Below are 24,370 nucleotides of genomic sequence, written 5' to 3' on the forward strand. Positions count from 1 at the left end.
TCTCAAAGAGACACTCATTGGGAACTCCAGCGCACAAAAGTGTTGACATTGTGCATTCAGGACTGTGGCAAGAGGTCAAGCCATGGCTCACCCCATTGCTGGAAGATGTCCTGCACCGCCTCTGGGTGCAGTTGCCATTCATGACCAGCTAAGAGTTGCTGGGAGTTTGCCAGCCCTGGCGTTTAAAGATGCTGTCAGCTGGGTCAAAAACAGAGTGATACCATGGGGTTAAGCCAGTTCTAGAGGCATAAAGTCTCCCAGCAGATTACTTCACTCTGGCCTGCTTGATGCAGTACCATGGTGGTGTTGTCTGTGAGGACCTGAAACAGTCTCCCTTTGATGGACTGTGAGCAGGCCTTTAATGCCAAGCAAATAAACTCCACAGATCGATGTAAAGGAGGGCCTTTGCCAGAAACCAGAGTCCCCTGATATCCACCACTCCCAAAGGACATCTCCAATCAATAGGCAAAGGTCAGTCACCACTGTCAGATCTGGTAGGGAGGAGGGCGTCTGGCACCGGTCCAACTGAGGTTGACCAACTACCACTGCAGTTCTTGTGCTGTCTCCTCTGAAAACCTGGATGGAGTCCGACAGGCTACCTAGGTCCCGAGCCCATTAATACTTCAGATCCCCCTACAGAGGCTACATGTGCCATCGGGTGTAGTCAAGCAGGATGAAGGAGGGCCAGATGCCAGAGCGTTCCAGCCACTCATCGAGACCCAGGACTAAGGCTGAAACATTAGAATCATAGACCGAATGTCACTCAACCAGAGGTAAGGCTCAAAACTGCACCATATCCAGGATGACACCGATGAACTAGAGCCTCAGTGAAGGAGTGAGATGTAACTTGAACCCCGAAGAAGTTAGGAACAGAGCAGCTGTCTGGAGGTAGTTTACAACTGTGTCGAGCACGCCATCAACAGTCAGCCGTAGAGGTAGCGGAAGATTGGAGCCCCACCATTCGAAAATGTACTGCAACTACCTGCATCAGTTTTGCTGAATGCCTGAGGGACAATGGTAATGCTGAAGAGGAGCACAGAAAACTGGAAATGATCCTTGCACATCTTGTACCATGGGTAATGTCTGTGGGACTGCAGGACGGAAATGTTAATGTAGACATCATGCAGGTCCAGTGTTACCATCCAATCTTATGGATCAAGGGCAGATAGAACTTGGGCCAATATGAGCATCTTGAATTGGTCTTTTCTCAGCAATAAGTTGAGAGGGTGAAAATCCAAAACAGGAAGAATGTCTCCACCTTTCTTCAGCCCCAGGAAATAATAGGGGTAGCATCCAGTCCCTATTTCCCTTGCTGTGACCCCCTCTCTGACTCTTTTAGCCAAAAGAGAATGCACCTCCTGCAGCAAAATGGTTAAATATTCCTCCAACATCCACTCCGATGTATGCGGAGCTGAGAGGAAAGGTAAGGTATGTCTATGCTGGCCTATCAGGAGCAGCAATCTGTCGGATGTAGTGCTCTGCCACCATTGAAAGTAATGCATTATCCTGCCTTCAACGGTTGGCTATGTGACACAGTGGACAAACTAAAGGGGTTTGGTTGTAGGAGGGGCAGGTGATGGGAGGCAAGGCATTAGGGGGGCTAGTTTGTCTGTTGCTGTGAAGGTGGCCCTGGGCACGGTCTTCGAGCCTACTGAGGGCTTGAAAGGGGGGGGAAACTGTAGGGGATAGTGCCGCATGGGTGCAGAAAGGCCGAGGGAGGTCACTGTGGCCCTTCTTTTCTTAAAGTGTCTTATCTCCAAAGATAATGGTGCAGTGAAATGGCATGCCAACTAATGACATTTAATTGTTACCCAAGATGGCCTTGGATTTCATACATACGTGGCACCAAAGCACCACACTGGTACCGACTGCCCTGCCCAGTCAGTGGCATCCAGCCCAGAGAGATGATGCACTTTGCTGAGCGCTGACCATCCTGAATGGTACGAGTCCAACTGGACCCAATTTCCTCTGAAACTGCAGGCAACATTTCAGCCATGAGTCCAATAATGCATTGTAATAGTATCTCAGTAGCAGATAAAGTTGACAGATCTGCTGGTGAGGCTGTCTGAAGTAAATATCCTCTTCCTGAACACCTGCATCCTTTTCGACTCCTTATCTGAAGGATCATAAGGAAGCAATTGGGATTGACTATTGGTGGACGCCTGTACCACTAGGCTCTGCGAAGAAGGGTGTCGCTTAAGGTAGGAAATGGCCTTTGGTGACATGTCACTACTCTATTCACTGGTGAGCATGAACAAAGATTCCCCAAAGAACCCCTGAGGATTATCAGTAAGAACATCATTAAACTGTAACAAAGGTTCTGAGGAAGCGTGTCCAGGACGTGGGCCTGTATGAGCAAATTAGTCTCAATTTCATAGGAAGGTAGTTGGAGATCCAGGACTTTCTCTGTCCTTCTAATTAGCATGGCAAAGGATACTGAGGCTTCTGTAGAAGGGCTGCGGGGACATCAGTCCTGTGACAGGGGTTGTATCTAGCCCAGTGGCCTGTTGTTGGCCTATATAGTAGCTGTCATCAACATATTGTGACGAAAAATTATCCCCAACTTCACCACCAGGGGCAGACTGGCTCTGATCATAGTTCGACCCAAAGAGTTGCTGGGGTACTGGGAGGTGGCCTCTAGAGCAAAGGCCAAGTCTTATTTGAGTCCAAAGGAATGTGGGCTGGATGCGTAGAAATTGAACACGCAAGCAGCTCCGTCTGAGGTAGGGAAAATCTGGCTTGGAATCAGACAGAACTATGAGCTTGATCTCCTCCTTTGGCATCAGCTGTGTCAGTGCTGGTGCCGACAAGACAGGACCTGGTGGAATGGGATCTAGAGTTGGTTCAGGAGACCCGTCAGCAGTAATTGGACCTAAGGCTTTGAGTAGTTGGACCTAGGGCCCTGAACAAGGGAGTAATCCTAGATCTACAACATTAGTCCGAACAGCAGGGAAGCATAGGTGGGCTGTAAGGAATCTTAAGCTAGATAAGAGTGTCTACCAGATAATGCGTTACCGAAAGTAAGTAACTTGTTCATCTGATAGAGACTTTTAGCTGCAGATTCCTTATCTTTGAATTAGATACCCAAGCCATACCATCCAGGCGGTGGTTTGCGGACCAATACCTCAAACTAAGAAGTCCTGCAAGACTGAATGGGCAAAATGGACTTGAATATCTTGGAGGTAATGTTTGGCAGACGTATACAATGATGCCCACGTTGCTGCCTGACAGATGTCTAGAACTGGGACACTCAGAGCCAAAGCAGTAGTCACAGCCTTTCCCCTGGTGGAATGAGCCCTTAAACCCTCAGGAGGCTGCATCTTTGCCAGGGCATAGCAGATCTTGATGCAGAGAACAACCCAGAAAGATATGGTCCTTTGCTGCACTGCCATTTCCTTCTTCGCTCGTACGTAACCCACAAAGCGTTGGTCGTCCACCCAGAAAGGTTTTGTGTGGTCAAGGTAGAACGACAAAGCTCTTTTTGTGACCAATCGGTGGAGACACTCCTCTTCCTTAGAGGTATGCAGGAGAGCAAAGAAGTTGAGCAATGTGATGGATTGACCCCGATGGAATGGGGTCACAACTTTTGGCAAAAAGGAAGCCCGGGTGCAAAGCCCCACTTTGTCTGGAAAAGACAGATAGGGAGGCAAGCAAGATAGCGCCAGCAACTCACTCACTCTCCGGGCAGATGTAATCGCCAATAAGAAGGCTGTTTTGATGGTCAACAGCTGGAGGGGACAACTGTGTAAAGGCTCAAAGGGAGCACACACATCAGGTAGGTGATAACAAAATTAAGGTCCTACTGTGGCATAACAAAGGGCAACGGATGAAACAAGTGAGTCAGCCCTTTTATAATTCTATGTAAAATAGGAGACTTTGAGTGAGGGTTGGTCTTGCAGCCGCAAAAAGGCAGACAGAGCAGAAGGGTAAACCTTGAGAGTTCCCAAAGCAGGGCCCTCCTCAGAATTAAAAACAGAACAGGAGAAATAGAAGCAGAAAAGGGTCAATAGACCTTTCTGCACAGTATAATACAAATTTCTGCCAGTGGCAGGCGTATCCCGTCTTAGTGGAGGGCCACCTGGCCGCCAAAATAACGTTGCATACTTTGGGAGGAAGGTCAAACGCCATCAACTGCCGCTGCTCAATCTCCACGCATGGAGGCGCAGAGTTGATGGAAGAGTTACTTACCTTCGGTAACGATATATCTGGTAGAGACGCAGTCTAGCCGCAGATTCCTTAACTTAGAATATCTGCCCAGGTGTCAGACTGGATTCAGAAAATCTTTTTTCCCCAGCAATACCTCTGCACGCCGGGAGGTGGTGTCGCCTGGCTCCGTCCCGACGTCCTACACGGAAGTGACGTCAATGGAGCCATGTAAGCCACTCCCGGCATGCTATTGTCCGTTTTCTACAGGAAACTTTTCCGCGCCACAACGCGGAGCCATGCAAAAAACTGCAATAGCATAGGAACAGTGTGTGTTAAAAAAGAGCGACATCGTTGAAAAAACAACGATAAGTAACATGAAAATGAGAGAATAATCATTTGGATGAGAAACAATAGGAAGTAGAGAAGCACCCAGGACCCGGAGGGACTGAAGGGAGCTCACATAGCACTTGCTGCAAGTAAGGGCTCAACAAATTGCCAAGTCGTGCCCCACCTTGAGGGGAGGCAACGGCTGCAGCACAAAAGACATGACAAGCCAGGCACAGCTCGTCACCACAGGAGGAATATGAAAAGAACCACAATATGGAAGCAACATGATGCAAGACAAGTGACTAGGAGGGAAGGACCACAGGAAAGTTCACTACAGACACCCTCCAGAGATTGAAAGACTGTAGCACCAAAGAGAACCCAACCCAACCCAACCGACTGCCATAGAAAGAAGGAGGCACAGGCGGTGGGAGGGAATAAATAACAGAATAACCGCACACATGAAGAACTCAGGTGGCACAACATGAGAAGGCAGTGAAAAGTAAGACTTTAACCACCTAAAAATGTGGACGGAGTGGAGAGCCAAAGAGCCCCACGCAGGAGAACACACCCTACCCCAGGGTGAGGTGCGAGAGCACACCCCCGGAAGAGCAAGGCCACCAGAAGGTGGGGGCTATGTGGAAAATCACCATATGAAAAGGCCTTCGCAGAGCGGGGAGGATGGGCGGGCTTTAAGGAATCTGTGGCTAGACTGTGTCTCTACCAGATATATCGTTACCGAAGGTAAGTAACTCTTCCATCTGATAGAGACATCTAACCGCAGATTCCTTAACTTAGAATAGATACCGATGCCATACCCCATAGGAGGAGGGTCTGTGAAACAACCACGAAGTTCCAGGAGAACATATATTCGTAAACTGCGGACGAAATAAAGTGGAAACCAGGACAACTGACAACAGACCAAAGAACCACCTTAAGGAGCATGAACAAAAACACCAAATCCGACGAGGGACGGTGTGAGACCTCTGTCGCCCAGACACAGACGAAAGAAAAACAGAACTAGAAGTTTTGTGCTAATGTAAGAAACAATGCAGTGAGACCTTCAAAGAAGGATCCCAGCACCGGTCCCTATAATCCAAGAGGAACGAAGTTCCAAGGGTCAAAACAACATGTCAACGGTAGAGCATACCGCCTGAACACATACCACAGTGGAAGCCACGAGAAACAGGGGACAGTTGGAGACTGTCCGAACAAAAGAACAGAAGCAGCAGCAAGAGGCCCGTGGGTGTAAGAAAAAACACCGTAACGTGTACCCCCTAGGACATGTGACAACTGTGGAAGGGCTGAACCAGAGCCTAGTGCCAACAGATACTGAGGAGCCACCAAGGAACAAAAGCTCAGGAGGTAATGATGCCGCCAAACGAATTAAAAGGCACCACAGAGAGTGGAGAACCTGCAAAGCTATGAACACATAGAGGGCACTATCCTGAAGGAAGAATAAGCAAGAAGAACAAGTTACTTACCTTCGGTAACAATACATCTGTAAGAAACATTAGTTAGATTCCTTACCTTAGAATATCCCCAGGCGTCAGGATGGATCCGGAAAGATTTTTCGTCAGCAGTACCCCTGCGTGTCGGTAGGCATCGTCTGCGGCTCCGCGTCCGTCGTCGTGATTGCCGGGATGACGTCCGAGTACTTAGACGCCGCCCTCGCGCGCTGACGTCAGTTCTGTACACAGCTTTCCGCGCCAGGAACGCAGAGCCATGCAAGAAAGAGACACTGGTGCCATGAAACTAGGGCCCTGAAAAGGATGACCTTAACCCTAGATATCAGTTCACAGAACGGGGAGGATGGGTGAGGCGGTAAGGAATCTAACTAACTAATGTTTCTTAAAAATATATCGTTACCGAAGATAAGTAACTTGTTCATCTGAAAGAAACACGTTAGTTAAATTCCTTACCCTAGAATAGATACCACAGCAATAGCAACCCCTGAGGTGGGTCTGCGAGCCAAGATCACACCAGGAAGTCCTGGAGAACGGAACGGCCAAAGAAGAAGTCTCTCCGGACTTGGCTGTCCAGGCAGTAATGCTTGGCAAACGTGTGCAGCGAGGCCCACGTAGCTGCCTGACAAATGTCCTGCAGAGGGACTCCCCGTCCCAAGGCAGTAGTAGCCGCTGTGGCCCGAGTGGAATGGGCCCTCAGCCCCATTGGAGGATCCTTCTTAGCCAAGGAATAACAGACCTTGATGCGCAAAACGACCCACTGAGAGATGGTTCGCTTGTCCACTGCCTGCCCCTTCTAAGCGCCCACGTAGCCAACGAAGAGTTTGTTGTCCACCCGGAACTGTTTCGTGCGATCCAGATAAAAAGAGAGCGCATGTTTTGGGTCCAGACGGTGGAGCCTCTCTTCCTCTTTCGAGGGATGCTGAGGCGGAAAGAAGGTGGGTAAGGTAACGGACTGCCTGATGTGAAAGGCAGTAACCACTTTAGGAAGAAAAGAAGGGCGAGTCCCCAGAACAACCTTGTCCTGATGGACAGATAGGAAAGGAGGTTTAGAAGAAAGAGCCTGGAGCTCACTCACTCTTCTGGCAGAGGTGATGGCAATCAGGAAAGCAGTCTTGAGAGTCAGAAGACGAAGAGGACAGTTATGCAGTGGCTCAAAGGGAACGCACATCAGGTAAGTTAACACCAGATTCAAGTGCCACTGAGGCATTGCAAAGGGAACAGAAGGAAACATGTGAGTAATGCCTTTCAAGAATCTGTTGACAACAGGGGACTCTTTGCTGTGCACGATGCCACAAATTTGTTCCACCTGCAGGCGTATACCGTTTTAGTGGAAGGACGCCTGGCTGCCAGAATGACATCACAGACTTCAGGAGGCAAGTCAAGTGGCATCAACTGCCGCCGCTCAATCTCCACGCATAGAGGTGGAGGCTGGACAGGTTTGGGTGTAGGACCGTCCGCTGCTGCTGCGACAGAAGGTCCTCCTGAAGAGGCAGTCGAATCGGGGGATCGATTGAGAGACTGAGTAGCTCGGGATACCAGTATCTTCGTGCCCAATCCGGAGCCACAAGGATGACTTGGGCCCGGTCGCGCCTGATCTTCTTCAGCACTCTGGGCAGAAGTGGTATAGGCGGAAAGTCGTACAACGGACTGCAACTCCACTCGCGATGAAAAGCGTCTCCGAGCGAGTGCCGCCTTGGAAATTCCAACGCGCAGAACTGATGACATTGTGCGCTCTCTTCGGTGGCGAATAGATCTAACCAAGGCTCTCACTGGGCTTGGGAACCTCGGATTTCTTGATCGGCGCCGAGACGGGCTTCGGCTTGGAAGTGACGGTGCCGAGGGCCTTATGGGGTTTGGTCGGTACCGGAGATGGCGTCGGTGCGGAAGCGCTGGGTTTCGACCCCGAGGGCTTCGGTGCGGAGCTCAGTGTCGAGGTAGAGGCTGGTTTCTTTTTCGGTGCCGAAGTGTGTTTCTCGGCACCGCTGGAAGGCTGGCTCGAGCCGAGCCGCTGGAAGGCTTAGTTGGCTTCTTCACCGGGCCCGAAGGTGGGGTGTGTGAAGCAGTGTCTCTGGTCTTGCTTAGGCCCGGAGGCGAAGGTGTGACCTAAGCCTTTTTAGGTGTTGGCGAGGGTGTGGGGGGGGGGGGGGGGGGGGGGGGGTATAGTATTTACGACCCTCTGAGCCGGAGTGATGTCTTCCACATCTGAGTCGTCGGCCTCGGAAGCACTGACGAGGTCCTCTTCGGTGCGCTGCTGTCCCGGATCTTCGATGTCGTCTCCGAAGATGTTGACTGGAACGGAGGTCGAGGAGTGTGCCATGTTTTTTCTGGCTCTTCGGTCCCGAATAGTCTTTTTCGATCGGAAAGACTTACAGGCCGGACTGTCTCGAGCCTCGTGTTCAGGGGAGAGGCAGAGGTTGCATACCTCATGAAGATCGGTGTGGGGGAATTTGGACCCACATCGAGGGCACTTCTTGAATGGAGTTCTTTCCATCAGCCGGGACCGGAGCTTGGGTAGGCCCGAAGGCCGCCGTTGATGACTGGAACCGAAGATTTGTCGATGAGAAGGTGCGTTGATTTGAGGAGATCGCGATCGAAACAATACCGCGATGTGAGGTTAGGATTCCGCTTCGATCGTCGAACTGGAAATGTTCGGAACCGGAGCGCAAAGATTACATCCAAGCCCGATGGCGGAAAAAAACAATCTGAGGATGGAGCCGAAGCCCATGCGCAAGAAGATCCAAAGGAGGAGTCACGGACCTCGTGACTTCCAAAGACTTTCCAAGCGGAAAAACAAACTGCAAACATCCGGGCCCAACACCAGATGGCCATCTATGCAAAAGTGTGTAATCTGCAGCTCATATGCCTCGAACATATATATATATATTTGAAGTAATAAATTGGTGGCAAATGTCAACAAAACCAAGGTGATGGCTTTTGGGAAATACAATAACAAATCTAAGCAATCATGGCACATGGGCCAAGATAAACTAGCTCATACTTTGGCATACAACTACCTGGGGGTTTGATTATTGGACAATGGTACACCAAACACCCACCTAATGCAGATAAAGAGGAAAGCTAGCAACTTGACATTTGCATTAAGCAGATTCAACACACACTTATGAAGCCCTTCGGCATAAGCGATCATAAGGGCTACAAATGGTTGCTAAAAGCGAAGTCACAGTTACTATCAATGATCTCCTTTGGCCATCAAGCCCATCCCTCAAAACTCTCAGCAGATCTAGACAAACTGCAATGCATCTCATACAGAAGGTTCTTCCATCTACGACAGCACACTCGCAGCTCTCAGATAAGGTTAGAGTTTCGCTTGATCATGAACGACTTGAAGTGTAAAACATTTTTCAACAAAATATTATTACATAATCATGCATATTACAGTTAGTTCACTCAAGACGGTATTAGAAGAAATTTATAATACAAATGATAACTTTTGGTCCAAATATTCAGCTACGGCTGCTAACTATTTAGAGCTGAATAAGGATGAATTTGTAAGCAACCAATACTCTTACTTGGAAGGAAAAAGTAGGTAATTATAATATCAAGGAGAACAGATTTAGAGGAAGTGGAATCTTACAAGCACCTCACACCAGTCCTTCCATCATAACAAGTAAATAGAATGCAATACTGCATAAAGGAGTCCTTATGCATGGTATGCAGGAGCGCTATGCTGAGAGCAAGATTTATGCTCCTGCCTATCAATACCTACAGATAGAGGTGAAAGAACAATATAATAGCTTCATTACATTGCAGGTTTTACACTACAGAAGAGAATCTATACTAAACCTACATTAGATTCAGGACCCAGACATCAATCAAATCTCCACCAAAGATACAATGGCCCAAGTTTGAAGTAACTATAATTAATTGTAATTTATTGAAAATTTGACATAAATTTAAACGTTTTCTAGCTTTTACCTTTTAGATGTTATTTCTTTGGTAATCTTTTTAAGTCATCACATACAATACACGTACTTACAACGAGAATGGATACATTTCAAATAGAGCTGAAAGAGGTAAAAAAAAATAAAAACACAAAAAACATTTAGTCCATAGAGATTAAACTTCTCATATCAATTATAATTTACCTATATTCCAGTGCCTGTGCCTTGCATCCTCAAATTGCTGGCGAAGGACTAAGAAGTCTATGACATCTGGCATATCATGATATCTGAAAGTCAAAAATTAAAAGATGTGCAACAAAAAGGTGATCAGCTCTTCAAGTACATTGGTTTAATACTTAACTGTGTCAACAAAAAACAATGCATGACACACCAATAATTTCGATCACTCAAGTTCCAACCCCTCACCATGAATGTACTCAAAGAGTATGAATCAGTGTTCAAATGAGGCAGGAAGGAGCACTGTAAACCTTATAAAAATGATCTAGAACCTGAAAATTATCATTCTTCATATGTACAGTAGTATCACAAATGACAAATCAGATAGAAGTAATAGATGAACAGAAGCCAGCAGTGAATCCTGATTTTGAATGATTAATGGAAAGTAATTACCATGATGCGCCCCCTTCAATATCAAGTTTCATTAACAGTTTCAGCCTTGTGTCTTTATAAACAAAATAATTTAAAATCAACATAATGCACAAAAGTAGCACATATAAAACAAGGAGGCATTGCAAGAAAAAATAAATACATATGCAATATATCTAAAAATGTAAACGAAGGTTTGGTAAACGTGGGATAAGACCATAAAGCTCGCTACCTAGTAGGCTGGTTTAGCAGACTGAAGATCCACAGCTGGGGCCGGTCAGACTCCTAAGGCACTAAGAAGGAATTCACTAGGTTTTACGCAGAGTTATATTCTAGAAGTACTCCTTTAAAAATGGTAGCAGAAAAACCCACTTTGTGAGATCTGTATGTGCCAAGGATGCAGGATGACGATAGGAGTGCCCTGGACCTCCCCATATCACAAGAGGAACTTATGGCCGCTATAAAGGAGATGCCACACAGGAAATCTCCAGGACCAAAAGGTTTCCCAAATGTATTCTTCAAAGGCAATGCTAACTGTAGGAAGGCAGGATCCTTCTAGCATGTCAATCCCCACTTTTTGCCTGGTGTCAGTGAGTTTTTGACTTAGTATGCTGGGATCCTACTAATCAGGACCGAGTAGCTGTGCTTTCTCCCCTAAATTGACATGGTAAGTACTTTGCTACCTTCACAATTGGCTACTGGTGTACCCTTATAAGTTCCTAGTACATGGTACTAAGATACCAAGGGCATAGGTGTACTTAAATTGAGACTTCAGGCCTTCCATTACAACCGGTGTGAGTTAGTGTTTGCACCTCTCACGACAGATATACGTTTCCTTATATCGGAGGTCACCCCTAAGGCAGGCTCTTCAGTCATGAGGGCAGGGTGCTTGGTTATAAGTGTGAGGGTGCCTCTGCATGAACTTTTTTGGGGGGGGAAATCAGTCCTAGGAGACCCCCCATACTACTTATAACAGCAGCCTTTCAGGGTCTGCAAATAAGCTAGTGATGTCACAGACATGATTCGGCCCTCCTGCTGCTGCTCGAGCTGGGAAAAGTAGAACAATAGGTTTCCTGTGACAGGGAGGTATGACCACCTCTAAGACTGGACTTAGTGTATTGGGTTTGGGTGTGGTTGCTTGCAAGTGCCACCACATTGCTTTGAAGGGCACATTTCGTGCCCTCCTTGCATACTCCAGTTTGAACCAGTTCAGGAATCCCTGGTTCCCGCTCTGGCGCAAAACTGGACAAAGGACATGGGAGTATCCTCCCCTCTGTCCATGCCCTCCTCTGGGAGGGACCCGAGGTGTTCTAACCCTTTTCTTAGGGTAGTTAAGGGCTCCCCTGTGGTTGGGTCCTCAGATTCATCATGGGACAAGACAACCCTGAAACTATGCGTGGCCAAGGTTACGGTCTTGAGCCTCCAATGGAGGCCAGATGACATCTACTCTGTATAACGGGGGGAGGATACATGGCCCAAGTACTCAAGGTTTGGCTGATGCAGGTAGCCGGGGTGGTGAAAAGAAACATCGCAAAGATGTAGTGTGCGGGCCGACCTACATGCGTTCAGGATTGGGGAAGCAACATGGGATGGTATTAACAGACTGAGGGAGTGATATATCCGAGTTCGGGCTTCTCTAGAAAATTCGAGAAAGTTTAGGGCAAATGGGGTGAGTGCAGGGGACTATGAAGCCCTGCTCCGGGAGGATGGGGAGGGGGAAAGGAATCTAAGGCCCGAATGGTGAGTGACGAAAGAAATACCTGCATATATCTGTGCGAAATGTGCTAAACCTATTACGGTGTGCAATTTATGGACGTTATAGATCTCCATGACAAAATGCCATATCCTTCCTATAAGAATGCATTCTCATGTGAACTGAGCATAACTGTGAATAACAACAAGAAAAAAAGTACCCTGAAACTACATCGCTTTTCAATCGTCTGGACACTTGGACTTCGCTTGGAACCGAAACAGCACCAAGGAAGAGTCCTGCTGCTCCTGGCCTCGCTGTTCTTCAAGTCTTCTTAGTCACATCTGTCTGTGTTTCATCCAGGTTCTCCAGAAAACATGAGGGTATCAAGGAAATCTTCTCTGGATGAAGGAGTCACTCCTCTGCATCTGCATGTACCACAATGAAGCTGACCAGTCTGCTGCTCCTGTCGTTCTACGGACTTCCCAAGGTTCAACAACACAGGTGGTGGTTCTGCAACTCTCTCAAGGCCTGACCTGTTCTCTCTGCAATTTTGAAGCCAGTATCCCTCGTCGGAACCGCTGTGCACTGCGTCTACTTGCCATTGCGAAGGCTTGTTGGCTCCACACTCCAGAGATCTTTGGGCTAAAAGAAGCTCCAGCCTCCAGCACCTCACTTCCCGAAAATCAGCATCCACACTGCAGTCCTTGCATCGTGGGCCTCTATCTTTGGTGAGCTGCCTGAGGTCCTCTTGCAAATCCTTTGCCTCTGCCTGCGGGTGCTCCTGAGGGTATTCTTTTGCTTCAGAGAGCTCCCCGACTTACTCGCAGCATGCTCTGACTCGCCTGCATTTGGTGAGTCCCCTGGACCCTGCTGGTCCCAACGATTGCTCCTTTTCATCTTCCACACACGCTACGGCTATCAGTGCTTGTTGTGGTGCTCCCATCAGACACAGACTACCTAGACAGCGACATGGGACAGATTGTGCACGGCTCCTGGTCTTCTTCAACTTCATCTGGTGCTCACAGCTGCAGCGACAAGTTCATCTTCTACTCTCCTGAACCTCCCGACATCAGTGGCCCTTGTGTCACAGTGCCTCTTGGTCACCTCCAAGAGGGCATAGACTCTGCCCCCCCTCCTGCTAGCAGGTTCTTCACTTCTAGACTCCACCACTGGACTCTAACAGACTCCTTCACAGTCTTCTCCAGAGGCATCTCCTTCTAAATCGTCCATTCTTGTCTAGTACAGGTACCATATACACCTGGGATCCCCGGTGTAGGTAACCTGGTTCCTGGGGCATCAAAGGGTGTGGCAGCTCTCCAAACTTCTGTCTTTCAAAGAAGGGCTCGCAAAATCTGAAAAATTGTACTAGTCCTGCAGGTCTAGTACCTTGAAAAATCTCCTCGTCTTAACAGTAACCTACTTGACCTCCGTCTCTGAAAGCGGAGCAAATGTGACACGATAACAAGATTTAAAGGCATCTTTATTGCTCATTTGCTTTGTGAGCAATAAAAAGGCCTTTAAATCTTATCTTGTCACATTTTCTCTGTTTTCAAAGACAGAGGACAAAAGTTAGTATGTTTTCCTACTCGCCAGAAAGGGCGAGTAGGACCTAAAAATAGCTCGACCTCATTAAATTTACCTCGCAAATGCGAGCGGTCGAGTGGATTTGTCGAGCCCTGCAAAGGGTTTCTTTGGGGTTCTCTGGGAAGTGTCCTTTTTCTTCAAAACTGCAACTACGACATCTTCATGGGCTTCCATTGGGCAATCTGCTGTGTTTCCACTCTGCACACAGCCTTTGTGGGGTTCCTGGGTACTTACCTTTCGATGGTTTCCTTGTGTCCCCGGCTCCTCTGAACCTTCTGGTCTAAGTCCCATTCTCCTTTACAGTTCACATTCCACTTTCTTAATATATGTTTTGGTCTCCCTCTGGAGACCACTGTATTTTGTGCTACTTACCAGATTGTTTTTGAACTATTCTTGTGTATTGTGTTGATATCTCCGGGTAGGAGATATATCAATGTGTTAGTGATTGTGTGTGTAATAAATAGACTTATTTTTGCAAAACACTGTGTGGTTTCTTTTCATCTAAATCACACTACTAATTAAACTAGTAAGACAAGCTACTTAAGACTCCTTCAAGATAAGCTTGAATTCTGCTCTCCACAGCAACCATTTCAAAGGTTATCAAAGACGACTAAAATCTCCATAAGGACTGTCTGCATTAGTGCAGGAATCATCACTTAAATAAATGTACACCACTTACTAAGCCAGCCTCCTACGCTTACGATCTGGTCCCCCACTTGAAAACTCTTTAAGAGGCATTCCAGGAGGGAGCAATTGCAACATGACTAACAGCGGATGCTGGGAGGCTACCATGGTGGTCATACAAAAGCCTAGGAAACCACCTACAGACTTTCCCTCCTGTAGGCCAATCTTGTTGATTAATACAGACGTTAACATTTTGGAAAAAGTGTTGTCTAATAGACTCGTAAAAGTGGTACGATCCTTAATGCAGTGGTACCAAAACTGCTTAATGCCAAGCATGGGGACAAGACACTGCATACAGTGATTTTTTTGGCCCTGGCAAACGAAGAGAGGATTCAGGACCCATCGCCTTTATTAATAACAGACTTTGAGAAAGCCTTTGATTCCGTGAAGGATGGACTTTCCTCAACGATGCACAAGAGAGGTTGAATTTTGGCTTACGTGAAGGTACTGTACTCGTCATCAGAGCCTGGGACCAGTTTAATGGATCCCTTTTTAAATCCATTTTACATTCAGCGGGGTAGGAGGCAGGGATGCCCTTTGTCCCTGCTATTGCTTGCACTGGTCATAGAACTCTTGACAGTATGGGTTAGACAGGGTGTGCAGTATTGGTGCAAGGGCTGCAACCTTTTTGTGCTAGCCTCCATAGAGAAACACTTATCCAGGCCAGTAAAAACTGGCCAAGGTTGCAAAACTAATTGGGGCATCATTTGGCAACATGAGTATCGCATTGCAGTATATGCAGACAATGTCCTGTTATATGTGGGGAGACAGATTCTCACCATTCCTCGGATGCTGTACATGCTGATGGTTGGGGGGGGGGGGGGGGGGTTTTGAGGTCTCTGGCCTTAGGGTTAACTGGGGGAATTCCACTGTAGTGCCAGAAAGCGGGGAAGTACATCTATTTAAATGGAAAATTGCAAATGACCATAAGGTGCATTTAAATGTCAATGTTAGGTATGTATATCTCACGACACAAACAGGTGCTGAGATCTAAATGGTGCAACCGCTGCTACGTAAAATCAAAACCCACATGGAAAGATGAAGTAAATTGTCATTATCGATCATTAGGTGGGGAGCACGTTTTCAAATGATTGCATTACCTCATCTCTCTGCTCGCACCAACAAATTCTTCACCACACTGCAGTCTGTTGCACAAGCTACAACTTGTGTAACGATGTATCTGTAAGAGACATTAGTTAGTGAGAGATTCCTTACCTTAGAATATCCCCAGGCATCGGACTGGATCTGGAAAGTTTTGCTAGCAGTACCCCTGCGCGACAGTAGGTGGCGTTGTGCAGGTCCGAGTCCATCGCTGGCATTGTAAGCACCGAGATGACGTCACGGAGACTACTTAAGCGCCACCCATGCGCGCTGACGTCAGTTCTGTACACGACTTTCCGCGCCAGGAACGCAGAGCCATGCAAGAAACTAACCACTGGTGCCATGAAACTAGGGCCCTGAAAGGGGGATGACCTTAACCCTAGAATCAGTTTGCAGAACGGGGAGGATGGGTGGGGCGGTAAGAAATCTATCACAAACTAATGTCTCTTACAGATACATGGTTACACAAGTAGTAACTTGTGCATCTGAAAGAGACACGTTAGTGATAGATTCCATACCTTAGAATAGATACCCCAGCAATACCAACCCCGTGGTGGGTCTGCGAATAGATTACACCAGAAAGTCACAGAACAGAACGGCCAAAGAAGCCATCTCTCCGGACCTGACTGTCAAGGCAGTAATGCTTGGTAAACGTGTGCAGCGAGGCCCACGTAGCTGCCTGAAAAATGTCCTGCAAGGGGACGCCGCGTCCCAAGGCAGTAGTGGCTGCGGTCGCCCTGGTAGAATGGGCACGCAGCCCCACAGGAGGCTCCTTCTTAGCCAACGAGTAACAGGCCTTGATGCAGAGAACAAACCACCGAGAGATGGTCCGCTTGTGAAATCCCGACCTCTTTTGGCGCCCACGTAGCCAACAAAGAGCTGGTCATCCACCCAGAACTGTCGTGTGTGCTGCAAGACACTGCATACCATGATTTTTGTGGCCCTTAACCCTAGAATCAGTTTGCAGAACGGGGAGGATGGGTGGGGCGGTAAGAAATCTATCACAAACTAATGTCTCTTACAGATACATGGTTACACAAGTAGTAACTTGTGCATCTGAAAGAGACACGTTAGTGATAGATTCCATACCTTAGAATAGATACCCCAGCAATACCAACCCCGTGGTGGGTCTGCGAATAGATTACACCAGAAAGTCACAGAACAGAACGGCCAAAGAAGCCATCTCTCCGGACCTGACTGTCAAGGCAGTAATGCTTGGTAAACGTGTGCAGCGAGGCCCACTTAGCTGCCTGAAAAATGTCCTGCAAGGGGACGCCGCGTCCCAAGGCAGTAGTGGCTGCGGTCGCCCTGGTAGAATGGGCACGCAGCCCCACAGGAGGCTCCTTCTTAGCCAACGAGTAACAGGCCTTGATGCAGAGAACAAACCACCGAGAGATGGTCCGCTTGTGAAATCCCGACCTCTTTTGGCGCCCACGTAGCCAACAAAGAGCTGGTCATCCACCCAGAACTGTCGTGTGTGCTGCAGGTAGAACGAGAGCGCACGATTTGGGTCCAGACAGTGGAGCCTCTCTTCCTCTTTCAAAGGATGCAGAGGCGGAAAGAAGGTGGGCAAAGTGATGGACTGCCTGATGTGGAAGGGCGTGACAAACTTTGGCAAAAAAGAAAGACGATTCCTTAAAACCACCTTGTCCGGATGAACAGAAAGGAAAGGAGGTTTCGAAGAAAGAGCCTGGAGCTCACTCACTCTTCTGGCAGAGGTGATAGCTACCAGGAAAGACGTCTTCAGAGTGAGAAGACGTAAAGGACAGTTATGAAGGGGCTCAAAAGGAGTGCACATCAGATAGGTCAAGACAAGATTCAAGTCCCATTGAGGCATTATGAACGGCACAGGAGGAAACGTGTGCATAATGCCTTTCAGGAAAACAGTTAACAACCGGGGACTTAAAGAGAGAAGGCAGATCTGGAAGCGTTAGAAAGGCGGAGATGGCCGAAAGATAACCTTTGATCGTGCCCAGAGCAGAGCCCTGCTGGGCCAACGAAAGCAGGAACAGAAGGACTTCGGAAAGAGGGGCAGAAAGGGGATCCACAGCCTTTGTTGTGCACCATGCCACAAACTTGTTCCACCTGCAGGCGTATACCGTTTTAGTGGAGGGATGCCTGGCTGCCAAAATGACATCACAGACTTCGGAAGGAAGATCGAAAGCGGTCAACTGTCACCACTCAATCTCCAAGCACGGAGGTGGAGGCTGGACAGGTTCCGGTGGAGAACCGTTCCCTGCTGTTGCGACAGAAGATCCTCCCGGAGAGGCAGTCGAATCGGGGGATCGATCGCCATGCTGAGTAGCTCGGGATACCAGTATCTTCGTGCCAAATCCGGAGCCAAAAGGATGACTTGGGCCCGGTCGCGCCGAATCTTCTTCAGCACTCTGGGCAGAAGTGGTATAGGCGGAAAGGCGTACAACAGACCGCAACTCCACTTGCGATGAAAAGGGTCGCCGAGCGAGTGCTGCCTTGGAAATTACAACACGCAGAGCTGATGACATTGTGCGTTCTCTTCGGTGGAGAATAGATCTAACCAAGGCTCTCCCCACTGCAGAAAGAGACCTTGCGCCACGTCTGAGTGCAGACGCCACTCGTGAACCATCAAGCATCGGCAACATGAGTTCGTCCACCCTGGCTTTCAGAGAACCTGCCATGTGTTGAACCACCAAGGTGATGCCTTGATGTTCCAGACACGTCCAGAGACGCAGAGCCTCCTGACATAGGGTCCACAACCCCCCCCCCCCGCCCTGCTTGTTGCAATACCACATGGCAGTGGTGTGGTCTGTGAACACCTGCACTACACCTCCCTGGACAGAGGGAAGGAATGCCTTCAGTGCAAGTCGGATCGCCCAAAGCTCCAAAAGATTGATATGGAGCCAGGACTCCGCCGGAGGCCAGACGCCTCTGATCTCCACCCCTCCCAAGTGGCCACTCCATCCCAGGAGGGACGCATCCGTCACCACTGTGTGCTCCGGTTGGGGAAGGGAGAGGGATCTGCCACTGACCCAATCCCGATTTGTGAGCCACCATTGCAATTGTCGTGCAGTGCTCTCCAAGACCTGGACATGATCGGAGAGGTTGCCCTGATGCTGTGCCCACTGGAACTTCAGGTCCCATTGCAGAGCCCACATATGCCATATGGCACGTTGCACGAGCAGGATGAAGGAGGCCATCAGGTCCAGGAGCCAGACGGTTATCCTGATTGAAACCCAGGATAGAGGCTGAAAGATCGGAATCATAGTCTGAATATCCCGGACTCGCTGCTCGGGAGGATAAACGCGGAACCACGTCAAATCCAGAACCGCTCTGATGAAGGGGTGCTTCTGAGAGGGACTCCGGTGCGACTTCATACGTTGATGGAGAACCCCAGCAAGTGCAGGAGGTCGGCCGTAGCCTGAAGGTGGGAGATGACGGCCTGGGGCGAGCCCGCCTTCAAAAACCAGTCGTCGAGGTAGGGGAAGACTGACACACCTGACCCGCGCAGATGAGCTGCGACCACTGCCATCACTTTTGTGAACACCCGAGGGGCGCTGGTAAGGCCGAAGGGGAGCACAGCAAACTGAAAATGCTCCAGGCCTACCGTGAAGCGCAGGTAACACTGGTGGGCTGGCAGGACGGGGATGTGAAAATATGCGTCTGCAAATCCAACGCTACCATCCGGTTTCCAGGGTCGAGGGCAGCCAAGACCTGAGCCTGAGTCAGCATTTTGAACTTCGCCTTCCGGACGAAGCGATTGACGTTCCGGAGGTCCAAGATGGGGCGCAAGCCCCCTTTGTCCTTCTTGGGCACCAGAAAGTAGTGGCAATAACAACCACTCCCTACTTCCGGCCCAGGAACGCACGCGATGGCCCCCTTGGCCAAGAGGGACGTGACTTCCTGCTGAAGAAGTACCATGTGTTCCTCTGACATGCGGTGGCACTGAGGTGGCATGGCTGGAGGGGAGGAAGGAAAGGGAGTAACCCTTGCAGATGATCTGCAACACCCACTTGTCCAATGTGATATCGTGCCAGTGAGGGAGGTGGTGGCGGATCCTGCCACCCACCGGTGTGGGGTGCTCCACAAAGCTCGGAGTAGGAAGGTTTGGAGGCAGAAGCAGCGGGGGCGGAGGTGGACGGACCTCCACGCTGATTCCCAGACTTGCCCCTGCGTAGCCGCGTCCGCGCTGAGGCTGGGTCTGCACAGGCTTGCTGAAGGAACGTGCATGGGCGCCTCTGCTGTGGCCACGAAAATAACGAAAACCAGGAGTGGCCGGGCTTTTTGCGTAAAGACACAAAGACTTGGCAGTGGCCCGTGAGTCCTTATAACGCTCCAGTGCCAAACAGGCAAGTGCAATCAAAGGGCATGTCCATGAGTGAGCTTTGGACATTTGGCGAGAACCCGGTAGATCGCAACCAGGCGTGGCGATGAAGCGCCACAGTCGTAGAAATTGCCCTACCCAGTGAGTCCGCGGTGTCCAAACCACACCGAATGGCGAACTTAGCTGCATCCATACCCTCAGCAACAGCTTGGGACAGCACAGCATGGGTCTCCTCAGGACACTGAGGCAACACCTGTGCAACTGTATCCCACGCCACGTGGGAATAGCGGCCCAATAAGCAGGCGGTGTTCATTGACCGTAGCCCCAAGCTGGCCGAAGAGAACAACCGCTTACCGAACTGTTCCAGCGGAGCCGTGAGAAAGGCACTCTGTGATGTCGAGGCTTGGATAACTAGGCTCTCAGGCATAGGATGAGTGGTCAAACGCGGGATCACCAGGCGCCGGGCGGTGACGCCTGGCGACATTCTTATCTACAGGGGCCCCTGTGGCTGGCCGCGACCAAGTGCCCAACAAGACGTCAGTGAGGGCGTCGTTAAATGGGAGCAGGGGCTCCAACAAAGTGGACACCGACTGGAGCACCTCAGTGAGGAGATTAGTTTTAAGGGCCACTGTAGGGAGATCAAGGTTTAGAACGACAGCTGCCCGACGGAGCACCATCGTGTAGGAGGCGTCCTCCTCCATGGTAGGCAGGGGAGAGGCAAACGCCAGGTCAGAGGAGACGTTGAGGTCACCGGAGTCTTCAAAGTCTTCCACCCAGGTCTGCTCGGAGTAACACTGACGGGCAAGAGGGTTCTCGGACCCCTCCCAGTCGTTCTCCACCTCTGTCGAATGGGGAACAGACCACGGAGGCAGAGCTGGGGCCGGAGAAGGAACAAACTGCGTCGGAAAGGGCGCCTGGAACGGTGCCGGCCAGGGCCGAGCCGGCGCCGCATCCTAGTGCGGATCCCAGGCCGGAACAAAATGGTCCTGGAACCTGGGCATGGGCGGGACGAAAGGCTCCCACTGCGGCGTGGGGGGCGGAGCCGAGGGTGGCGCTGGGGCCGGAGCCGGCAGCGCTGGACCTACTGGCGCCGGGGCCAATGGCGCAGAATACTGTGGCGCCGAAGCTGGATCCACCGGCGGCCCAACAGGATCCGGACACGGGACCCCGGGGCCCGAAGGCGCGCCGGTGGGAGCCTGAGGCCTAGAGAGGCGGTCCATGTTAGCAAGAAATTCTTGCACCTGTTCGGGAGTCGCCGACGGACCTGGGTAAGGCGGGTAGGCCGCGGGACTCCCAGGCACCAAAGGAGCCGCAGGGGCAGAACCCCTGTCCCCCTCGTCCGCATCCGAGGACCCACGGGGGGACGTCGGAGAGCGAACTCGCTTCTTCAACTTCTTTTTGTGTCGTCTCTTATCCGAATCGGAGGGTGAAGACTTGGAGCCCGAGGAGCGCCGACTGCAGCCCCGCAAGCATTCCCTGGAACGGTCCCTGGACCTGGAACGGCGCTGGGACAAGTGCCGGACCTCCAGCAGCTTCCGGCGCCACTCCCTCAAGGCCTTCGGGGCCATGGCCAAACAGTCCCAGGAGTTGTGGTCGACTCTCCAGGCAGTAGAGGCAAACATCGTGGGGGTCCGCCTCCGACATATTGCGACGGCAGGCCCCACAAGAATTAAATCCAGGCATCCCTACGTGCACCAAGGAGAAAAGGAGACAAAAGTCTCAAAAAGAGTAGTTAAAAAGTGACTAAGGTGGTGCTCTAACCGGATCTACGCTTGCTGGCGCGGAAAAATAAAAAACTGACGTCAGCGCTCATGGGTAGCACCTAAGTAGTCTCCGTGACGTCATCTCGGCGCTTACGACGCCAGTGACGGACGAGGAGCTGCACGACGCCACCTACTGTCGCTCAGGGGTACGGCTAGCAAAATTTTCCGGATCCAGTCTGAAGCCTGGGGATATTCTAAGGTAAGGAATCTATCACTAACGTGTCTTTTTCAGATTTTAAGAGTTATCTATGGGCTGGGCAGACCTCATGAGTTCCTTATGGCCAATGGGTGCAGTCACCCCACAATGGCAAATCACTGACATCAAGTTTCATTATTGGGCTGCCCAACTACTCCTCATACACGATTGTCAATCAGTTAAAAGGGCAGGTCCTTCTCTGAACCTGGAATTAGATACCCTGAGTATTCCACAGATGTATAGGGGGAAATTTACTCCTACCCTTTTATGTCACCAAAACACCAATTAGAATGCTGTCATCAGGCCTTTAGGATGATGGCCTGGCAATGCAAAATACCTAAAGAGCCCCCTTGCGGAAAAGCAACTGGCTCTCGGTGAAGGGCTTGTTGTCGAGCTTTCGTACATGGGGTATCATAGGAATCACCAAAGTGGGGGACACCTGGGAAATTAGCTAAATCAACTCCTGTGAACTACTGAAGGAGCAAATTGCATTCCACAAATCACAGTTCTGGTGTTCACAAATTAGACATGTCATGTAGAGACACAAAAGTGAGGTGCAAGTCTATCCCGGACTTTAATACACTTGACTCTAAGCTGTTTTTAAGTAAAATGCATGAGACAGACATATCTAGAATGTACAGGGTTTTAGTTGCAAACTCTCCCGATCCAATCAATTAAAGAGAAATGAGAGCACGGCCAGAGCCCTGTAGATGTGAATGACTGGGAGGAGGGTAAGATGACTGCTAGACAGATGGCAGTATCGGCCCACTTAGGTTTAATTCAGTTCAAATGCTTCCATACGATACACTACACACCCGCTAGGCTTCACAAAATGGGTAGCAGCCCTGATGCCATTTGTCTCAGCAGTCAATCAGCTGAGAATGGGCCTTCTTTCACGTGGTATGGGAATGCACTGGGTTCCAATCCTATTGGTCTAAAGTACACAAAACATTGAAGCAAGTGACCTGGAAACCACTAATGAGGGACCATACAGTGGCATTGCTAGGAATATTGTCCAGAGAGGGTGGGGACTAGGCCTGGAGGAAATTGGCATACTTAAGTTTATTAACTGCAAAATGTGATACAACACAGCATTCTAGAGCAATGAATGCCCCACCACTCGACGATACACTGAGGCATTGTAGGAAAGTATCCCTTTCTGACATGGTTACACCCCCCACTTTTTGCCTGGTATCTGGTGCAATCTTGACTGAAAGAGGGCTGGGTTCCTGCCAACCAGGTCCCAAGCACCAGTGTTCTTTCCCCCTACTGCACGAGTGTTCCACTAATGGCCTTTGAGATCCCCTATTAGTACCTAGTAAATGGTACCCCTGGTACCTAGGTCATCGCACCTAAAGTGGGTCCCTAAAGGCTACAGCATAAATTAAACCACCCTAAGGTATCCCTCCCCAAACTCATGCAAACTGCCACTGCAGTCTGCGTGTCTTCGTGCAGAAAAAACAGAGTTGACATTGCATACATCCCTGTCTGTCATGCCTGCCAGCACTATATGGTGTGGTGTAGATATGTCACCCCTACAGCAGGCCTTAATGTCTAAGACAGAGTGCACAATACCCATGTGAGCGTGTATCTGAAAAGAGTGAATATGCCTCGGTGATATCCAAGTTCACCCATACATATTTTCAGTGCACAGGGAAGCCATAACAAGTGCATGGGTTGGACACTCATCATTACTAGTTCCCCAGCTACATGATGGCTTCACTGTAGCCCATGGTGTTTGATACCAAACTTTTTTTTTTGTATCCAAACAAAGGGAGGGGGGGGGACCAGGAGCTGGTTAATGGTCCAGTGCCTGTGCTCCGAGAAGTCAATAGGGTAATTACTAGAAGGCACTGTTCCAGGGTCGGTATGGTTGAAAGTCAACCAAGACCGTACCTCAACAAGGGGAAAGTAAAGAGAAGGATCTATGTGTTAGAGGTCTAGGATGGGGTACTCAGGATGGGGGGGAGACAGCATCAGTGTCTCTTGTTGCCCTCACACACCCCGAGGGATGTCATGCTTCATCATCAGGCGGTGCTCCTCGTCGGGCCGGCGGTTCAATGCCCTACGGGTCCCCCGAAGGGTCTCTTTAGCGGAGATCTTTTAAGAGAGCTGCCGATTGGTGCATGCGGGTATGTGGAGGGGGAGTACCAGGGTCAGTGGTGGCTGTAGTGTGTGCAGGAGTAAAAATATCTAAGGGTTACCTGGGAAGCTAATTTAATAAGAAGGCACCCTTGGTACACTAAAATACGTGGAAAAATGTTACTAATCAAAACGCGATGTGTTTAGTAGTAACTGAAGGTACAGGTCAAATGGTCGACATGTTTCGCGCCTTTAGTGGTCAGAATGATCCATGGCGCTTCATCAGGACCAGTAGAGGTGAAGAGTGTGGGGAGTGATGCCCAGACTATGTGTAGTGGGGGGGGGTAAAATATCACCCTCCCACTCGGCAATAAGGGGGGGGGGGGGAGGTACAGTGTCTCCTAAACAGGTAGTGTGTGCAGAGAGGAGTCTGTTGTGCCCCCTTTGCGTTTAGACCTAAAATAAGAGCTGGAATTGCTCCTTGAGTTAAAAAGCGGCGTAGGAGGCCCACACCATCTAG

The 24,370-nt window shown here is 49.6% G+C and overlaps 1 protein-coding gene across 4 annotated transcripts in view; it reads right to left on the minus strand.

Annotated features, from left to right (window-relative positions):
* PHIP (PHIP subunit of CUL4-Ring ligase complex) overlaps nucleotides 1-24,370 on the minus strand; it is a 1,862,070-nt gene that overhangs the window by 734,707 nt on the left and 1,102,993 nt on the right. For all 4 annotated transcript variants that reach the window (XM_085610989.1, XM_085610988.1, XM_085610991.1 and 1 more), the window contains exon 27: nucleotides 10,046-10,128. In XM_085610989.1, the coding sequence (XP_085467115.1) occupies nucleotides 10,046-10,128 (83 nt within the window). The remainder of the gene's footprint in view (nucleotides 1-10,045; nucleotides 10,129-24,370) is intronic.

Source organism: Triturus cristatus, chromosome 6 (assembly GCF_964204655.1).
Source record: "Triturus cristatus chromosome 6, aTriCri1.1, whole genome shotgun sequence".
Lineage (NCBI taxonomy): Eukaryota > Metazoa > Chordata > Amphibia > Caudata > Salamandridae > Triturus > Triturus cristatus.